Source organism: Zea mays, chromosome 4, assembly GCF_902167145.1.
Source record: "Zea mays cultivar B73 chromosome 4, Zm-B73-REFERENCE-NAM-5.0, whole genome shotgun sequence".
NCBI classification, from domain to species: domain Eukaryota; kingdom Viridiplantae; phylum Streptophyta; class Magnoliopsida; order Poales; family Poaceae; genus Zea; species Zea mays.
In genome coordinates this window covers 73,535,529-73,544,101 of record NC_050099.1, presented here as the reverse complement: position 1 = coordinate 73,544,101, position 8,573 = coordinate 73,535,529, and the positions used below count along the sequence as shown (strand labels likewise).

Below are 8,573 nucleotides of genomic sequence, written 5' to 3'. Positions count from 1 at the left end.
GTTCCTAAGTTTAATACTCATCTTAAAGGAGTGATCAAGTGAAGAGTTCTCCTTTCTTCTCTCTTCTCATCCTGACTTGGTTTTAGTTCTCACTAACACTTTGTATAAACCAAGTTTGTGTTGTTTAGAGTTAATTTCATAGGATCACCTATTCACCCCCCTCTAGGTGCTCTCAAAGTGATACATGATTATAGAATTCAAATTGCCAGATCAATAAGTTGACCATATCTCAATCTCTGAACCGAGTCTATAGACTCAAGGGCAACATGAATTAGCTAGGGACTTGGCTAAATAAAGATTAACAAATATATGATATCTCAAATCATTTATAAGATTCATAAGAAGAGTCTTATTTATATAAATTAATGAGTCAGCAAAATGAGACTCAAGGGGCTACTATCAATAATATGTACCATGGGTACCTAGCTAGAATAAGCTTCATGAAGTAGAGCCTGTATAGAAGCACCCATGGGCTCAGCCATGATCCCAAGGACTCAATAATCAAGACCAAAAGGGACCCCAAAGCTAGGAAGATTCTAGATGAATAGATATGGCAAAGATCTCAACATAATAACAAATCTTAAAAACATAGAGTTGGACTCATGTAGAACTCAATATCGACTTAGTTTCATCACAAACTTAGTAATTGAATCGGTGTCTATCATGTAACGTCGTCCCTCCTTAGGATATAAGGGGGGTGAGGGAACCCCTAATCATCTGAACATACAACAATAGTTCCACCAAACATAGTGATGAGGACATCACTCCCATACAAATAATGCATGGGCCGACAACACGAGCTCGTGCATGACAGATAAATCTCCAAGTTTGTTCTTACCTAGTCAATTGTATTTTGGAGCTTACGCTTTGTGCCATGGATGTTTTGATGATTAGAAACCTTGTAGAGGACCATCAAGGAATTGAGATATGCCAAGATGTAAAGGAGGATAAGCTAGGACATTCACAACAAGAGAAAGCCAAGTTAGATTCAAATTCGTCTCCACCTCGAAGTCTAGGACCAGTCTGCACTAAAACGGACGCCCAGGATGCATCCGAACTCTGATTAGGTTGAGATTTATATGGATGAAAAGATAAGGAGATAAGATTTCCAACCCAACTAGAACCACCTTAAAATTCATCCGGAGTCAACGGAAATCGTCGAAACAAGTCAGTACTCAGATTCTGTTTTGGTGCTGTGACACTGTCTGTTGGGCTGTTGGATCATGTATCGTGTTGGAGCCCATTTAGGGTACCTCCAGGGGTTGTGCACGCCCCTAACCTCTATTTTAACAGCAGCCGCCGCCACATTAGGTTTAGGGTTTTGCTTAGATCATATCTATCACCGAACAATATCGTCGTTCATCGGTTTGTGAGACCCCCAACTCGTAATCAACACAGTTTTGGTTGCATTCTACCTGTTCTTGCTTGTGTTCTTGATTGCGCTTGTAGGTATAAGCCTTCGTGGCGAGGTCACTCGTGTGTCATGGGTGATAACCAACAGAGTAGTGGTGTAGTGATTGCGAGGAGCCGTTCGCTCGGAGCCTTGGATCATCAACGTCGAGATCTCCACCCAATCAAGTTATCATACCTCACGGAAGATCGGGTCTTTGTATCCTATCAAGTGATATCAAGATTCAGATTGCCTGTGAGGTATAATCTTATCTTTAGATTCGTTTTTTCGTCCCATAACCCACAAAAAAGCCAAAAAATATCAGTGTTGACCTACAACCTTCGCCTTAGCCTTTGCCCAATTTGGTTTCAGATTCCGCCGTATTGAGTTTGTGTCCTAGGTCAAGGTCTTGTTGCTGGTTTAGATTTGTTTTGGTTCAGTTTGATTCTTGTCATCCTCTTCCATCCTACAAAATCAATCCCTAAGATAGATCCTATCTACAAAATCGATCCTAACCGATCCTATTTTATCTCATCATCATGTCCTTATCAGATTAGTTTCTGTCTAGTTCGGTATTTTGAGCATAAATCTCGCATACAAACTCAAAACTTTATGTTCTTTGTACTTTCTGAAAATCTTAGAAAAATATCTACAACTTTTGTATTTACAATTTTTCCAGAAAACGTCATTATCAAAGCGTTATTTGATTTGGAAGTAAATTTGTTTGAGATCCTGAAATTTTGGACCAGTCTGTTTTCGAGGTCATTATCTCCCACTTCCGTTATCCAAAACAGGCGATCCATATATCAAAAAGAAAGCGAAAAACGGGATCTACAACTTTCATGTTTTGAGGTTTTACATTCTAGGTCGCTATATTTGTCAAACAGTTTATTAAAGTTAGAGCAGAAAATCTGTAATAAACAGACGAGAATTTTTGGATACTCTTGAGTTGTATCTTGTTTTTGTGGCACTTTTATGAAAAAAGAGAATATAAAAAGGCAAGTGCACAAAAATCCGCACAGAACAAAGAAAAAAATAAAAAAGAGAAAAAGAGAAAAAATGTGCGCATAAGCAAGAACACCATTGATCTGTGTACCTCTATGATTCATCTTATTTTCATCTTGTTTTCTTGCTATTCCTAGTTCCTTGCCACCTCCTTTGTGCCTTGGTCCAACTGTTCTAATATATTCTCTATGCCAGCAACTAGGACGAGTATTTTGAACACTTATTCAATATTGCTATCTGTTACTGAGTTGTGTGCCACAAATATATATTTAGTGAGCCTTTCCAAAACCCCACCTTTCTCTCGAGTAGAACAGGTACTCCTTTGCAATCACACCCACGCTCTTTGGGCAATCACACTGGACACTATTTGCCACCTACAGTGCTGGTAAGAACCTTGTAAGAGCGGGGTAAGACGCTTCATAAATTGTGTTCCACCACCACTCTTGAGAGTATTTGTACAATTCACACCTTTTGCTTGTTGCTTTGTTTACTAACAATGACAAGAACATTTCATCTGGAGCTTCGTGACATGATGAGAGCTATGTGTGATACTCTCAACATGAACACTGGAAGGTTGAAGAGAGTTTTGGGACTTGTTGAACAGATGGACACGATAGAGAGTCGTCTACTACAACCTACAATTTCTTCCGCAGGTGATTCTATTCATGCTTTTCCATCCTATGATGGTATAGACGCTGAAAATATATTGAGTGGGAAAATAAGATAGATTGTCTTTTTGCAAAATATTTTATGTGTGAACGGAAAAGATCAAAAAGGCAACTAGTGTTTTGACCCATTCTACTTTATCTTGGTGGGAGTCCTTAACTCCATCTGATAAACCAAAAGCTTGAGCTAATATGAAAATGCTTATGAGAGAATGATTTGTTTTTTCCAATGATGTCATGTCTTCAAATAAATTTGAGTTACCTTTATTACATGATGATTTTACTAGTAATTCTTGTGATAAAAGAGTTGTGTGATGATTTTTCTATTACTTATATGCCACAACTTGAGCACAAACTTGAGATTGTTTCTTCCAATCTTGTTAATTATGATGAAATTAGAACTTCCAATCCTATCACTAGTGTGCATGTTGAGCTGAAATTGTTATCTTCTTTAAATACTTTGGGCTTTATTGAATTTGATGTTCTATGTAATCTAAATAATTTAGAGTGGAAACTTTCTTTTAGTGCTGAATTGCCATGTTTATCTTAATATACATATCATGTTATTGGAAGATATAATTGCAAAGGAGAATATATGGTACATCGAGTATATATTTGTTCAAATATGATATATCCTTTTGTCATGAAACAACATGATCAGTTAGAGAAAGCCAAGTCCGATTCAACTTCGTCTCCACCTCAAAGTCTAGGACCAGTCTGCACTAAAAGAGACGCCTAGGATGCATCCAAACTCCGATTAGGTTGGGCTTTATATGGATGGATAGATAAGGAAATAAGCTTTCCAACCCAACTAGAACCACCTTAAAACTCGTTCGGAGTCAACAGGAATCGTCGAAACAAGTCAGCGCTCAGATTCTGTTTTGGTGCTGCGACACCGTCTGTTGGGCCGTTGAGCCGTGTATCGTGTTGGAGCCCATTTGGGGTACCTCTAGGGGTTGTGCACGCCCCTAACCTCTATTTTAACAGTAGACGCTGCCACATTAGGTTTTGAGTTTTTCTTAGATCATATATGCCATCAAACAATATCGTCGTTCATCGGTTTATGAGACCCCAACTCGTAATCAACACAATTTTGGTTGTGTTCTACCTGTTCTTGCTTGTGTTCTTGATTGAGCTTGCATGGATAAGCCTTCGTGGCGAGGTCACTCGTGTGTCATGGGTGATAACCAATGGAGCAGTGGTGTAGTGATTGTGGGGAGTCGTTCGCTCGGAGCCTTAGATCATCAACGTCGAGATCTCCACCCAATCAAGTTATTATACCTCACAGAAGATCAGGCCTTCATATTCTATCACATAGGGTATTATCTCACATTGAGAGCCCAAATCTATACAAACCCTTGTGTCTCCCATGCCTTTACCTTCAACTTTTGATCTTGTGACCAACCTCGTACAAATATTATGATAGATGTGTTTTAACAATAAGTGTGTGCGATGAGTCTAACCAATGATACATATTAATTAAACACATATGTAATTGAGTCCATTAAAACACCTAAAGGAGAAAAAAATCTATGATGAGAATCATCGCACATATGACTCTTTCAACATGTCCTTTCATGTGTTTGTTTTATCTTTATATCACAAATGCAAATTTAGGAACATAAATTTTTGCCCTTTATAGTTAGCCTTTAACATCTTTATTCATCATTCTAGTTGATGATGCCTTACTACCATAGATTTCTGTTGGCATATGTTGCATATGTTTCCATAACAAGTTTACATATAATAGAAACCATAGAACACATATTGAGCCTGATATTGTTCCATTGTTTCATGCTATATTTACAAAAAAAGGCATGTTGAGATGAACCAGGATCTTAAACTTATTAGAAGAAAAGGAATGACTTGGATTTCATCCACAAAACACCACATGGATAAAAAAATAATGGATGACATTAAAAGTACCATAGATGGCCACACATAAGCATGATTGATAGAGAACTATAAGCCAAATACTGATTAGGCTTGCATTGGCTACAAATTATTCAAAACAACAGGTGACATAATAAAAAGACCATATATGGTCACACTTAAGCATGATTGATAGAGAACTATAACCCAAAGACTGTTTATGCTTGCATTTCCTTTTTATTCGTTTTCTCCCTCAAGTGCATCACATGTAGCTAAGAATACGAGGCACGTCAGAAACCTTGAGAGGCTTTATCATGTATTCCTCTGCTCCTCCTTCAAAGCACCTGAATAAGGAAAATCATAAATATTTTGGTTACTTAGATAACATATGTTTCACTCATGCAATATTTCATTGTTTTTCCTTTACTCACTCAATGATTCTTTCTGGTATGACATCAGTGCATGTAATCACCACTGGAATGTGCTTTAGTCTTGGCGATTCCTAGATTGGAAAAAGTTTGTTATGCATTATTTGTGTTGTAGAATATTGGGAAGCATTATAATAATATTAAACTAAAATACTATGAGATTAAGCTTTGAATAAAATTATAATGGCCAAAACAAGATTTACCTTCACTTCCCTAAGCAAATCATAGCCAGTCATATCAGGCATGCAGTAGTCAGTCAAAATAAGGTCCACATGACTGTTGTTCTATATGTTCCAAGATCGTGATGTAAACAAGTCAAACATAGTAAACAATCACAACAACTTAAAGAAGTACATAGATATACAAAATATTGATGAGTACCGCATCTAAGAATTCCAATGCTTCCATGGCACCTCCCGCAACAGTTACTGAAGGAAAAACACATTTACACACAAAGAACAATGGATCATAGTAAAATAAAATTGCATAATTCTCATGTTTTCTCTACTATATAGATGTTGGATAACATAGTACAAATTTGTATTTATGGTGTAGTTCAAGGTGTAGATAATTGCACGGATTCAAGTGTCGATATCATATCTCAGATAATATTGTACCAACGTTCTCTATTTTTATAAAAATATATGAAAATGATAATATTAGAACATTCGTAAAAACTACTTGATAGTTATTATAAAAACTCATGATAATCATGATACCTCGAATGTTGAAACTATTGAGGACAATCGATGCAACAAGGCAATCAACACGGGAATGATCCACAACGAGAACATGGGGACTTTGAGTGGCCATGGACTAGCTAGACAAGCTCTCAATGTACTAAACTTTAGTATATGTAGTTTGTTACAATGTTTTGTACCACTGAAGGTGGAATAAACTTGTTTATATAGTAAACCATGGACAACTAAAATATCCCTAAGAAACTAGCGATACGCTTAAGATAGAGAAATAATGATATGCTTAAGATACGGGGATATGAAATAGTAGCTGGATTTGGCTATCATATCTCTTGACGCGATAAGATGATCTATCACTTAGCAGTAGCCAGAAAAAACTACCATATCTTGAAATGTGAAAATTGAATATATATTGCATATTTGTGCCCATTAGATCTACATATCTATTCCTAAAGATCCAATCGATATTGTCTAGCAATAAAAAAATAAAAAATAATGGCTTATAGGAGGGAAAATGACCATGGGAGACTAAGACCAAGACACACATATTTACATAGTAATTGTGGATTTATATTGATATCTTTGAGATAAAAAAATAAATACTTGTTGTATCTAATTGTCATGCACTATGGAATAAAAATATTCAATTCTTCATATAAGAAATATCAATAGAATTTGAATTCCATGTTATACTCACCATATGTGGAGATTATGGGGTTTCATCATTTCAATGATTTAGGACAACAAGTAGTTTTGGCTAAAGTGGTTTCTACTTGGTTAATGCATTTGAATTAGTCACAATGTGAGTGACCACTTATCTACTTCCCTAGACTTTGTTAGTGGGCTACGTATGGTGCAAAGTATATTCATGATGCCTCAGAAAACACTAAAATAGAATGTAGGATACGACCATGGGGATTTTTGCTAAGTAGTAATATAGTCTTTATTTTCCTTTATCTATACTACTAAGGAGGATCTAAGGCATTCACCTTGAAAGAGATGAAGAGAGAGCATTGTGTTGCACTAAGTGGCTAACTCTTAATCAAGTTAAGGATCGCAAGTGTCCTTATTAGTATGGTTTGAAGTCAAGGATCTCAAAGATGTTGGATTGGTTGAGATCAAATTTGAAACAAGATGAAAAACTGATCTAGAGCAAGAAGTAGACGATATGGTTAAACAATAGTGAACTATCTGATTATGGTGTTCTTCATGTAGAAGCAAGATATCCCTAATGACCTTGTGAGCATCTTATGATCTATAAAATTATGCAACCTTAGTGGATCATCCGATGAAGCTAAGCTTCACTTAGTGACTCGTTTGCTAGCTCACGATGGTATGCTAAATGATCTAACATAAGGTTTGTGATTTCAGTGGATGATCTATTGAAAGTATAACTTAACTCCATGACATGTTGGTATGATTATTATACTGATATGTGTTGACACTAATGGCAAAAAGAGAATAAATCGCAAGCACATAGCTTTGAGTGTATATTTCACCCAATATATTTCTAGATCTTGGATTTCCATGGGGAACGTAAGGTTAACTAAGAATTAGGTTTTTCCAAAGATGACACATGGGTAAATGATAGTCTTCGTAGATATGATGTATATAGTTGTGAAACTACATAAGTAAGATATATACTAATAGTTCACTTGGGTCACTAGATACTGCTTATCAACAAAAAGTGATTAAAAGGGTGCTAAACTGTAACACCCTGAATTTGGGGGTAGAATTTTTTCTTCTTTTTACTCACCAAATTTAGGCGTTACTCTCTTTCCTTTTCTTGTTTCGCTCCTTCTTCCCAATTTCAAAGCAATATAGTGACGGGTGTCCGTGTCATGTGTAAACAAAACCTAAGTGTCATGAGTATTGCATCATGCTGAAGCATATTTCTTTGTCTGATGTCGTGGTTAGTCGCGTGTTTGTCTCGTTTCTTTTTGGATTTTGGTTCGCGATCGGATTCTGATTGGTGGTCGTGCGTGTCGTGGGTTTTGACCCGTGGTGTGACCCAGCCCGGCCCAGCCTGGCCAGGTCCGGCCCAGTCCGGCCTGCGCGCCCCTAGTGCCCCTACCCCCATGCGCGCCCCCTCCCCCTGTTCTCTTTCTCTCATTCGATTTCTCCCGCGCAGCAACCTCCCTCTCCCTCTCCCACCTCTCTCTCTCTCCCCATGGTGCCCTAGGGTTTGGAGACGGTGATAGCCGGAGTTTGGATCCCCGAGGTGAGTTCCCCTCCCCTCTCCCTCCCTCTCTCTCTACCCCTTCCCCTCTCCTTTCTTCTTCCATGCGTCCCCTCCCCTGTCCTCGTCGCGCGCGCCCCCCTGGCGGGCCTCGCCCCCATCATGCCCCCTCCCCGTCGCGCACCCCTCCCTGGTGAGCCCTCTCCACCTCGCGCCCCTCCCCGGCGGCCCCGCGTCCCGACCCCGCGCGCCGGCGGCCGCGCCCTACCGTGCCTCAGCCGTGTGACCTGGCCACGCCTCGGCTACGCGCCTCGGCTGCGCCCTCGGCCGTGCCCC

At 38.6% G+C, this 8,573-nt stretch overlaps 1 protein-coding gene across 1 annotated transcript; it reads right to left on the bottom strand.

The window, feature by feature from the left end:
- Nucleotides 1-4,957: 4,957 nt before the first annotated feature.
- On the bottom strand, nucleotides 4,958-6,237 carry LOC103653387 (uncharacterized). Its single transcript, NM_001301455.2, has 5 exons — nucleotides 6,080-6,237; nucleotides 5,742-5,788; nucleotides 5,564-5,644; nucleotides 5,364-5,434; nucleotides 4,958-5,276 (listed from the first exon to the last, which is right to left on the bottom strand). Exons 1-5 carry the CDS (start codon nucleotides 6,171-6,173, stop codon nucleotides 5,195-5,197), a joined length of 375 nt encoding a protein of 124 aa, NP_001288384.1. The 5' UTR covers nucleotides 6,174-6,237; the 3' UTR covers nucleotides 4,958-5,194.
- Nucleotides 6,238-8,573: the final 2,336 nt, after the last annotated feature.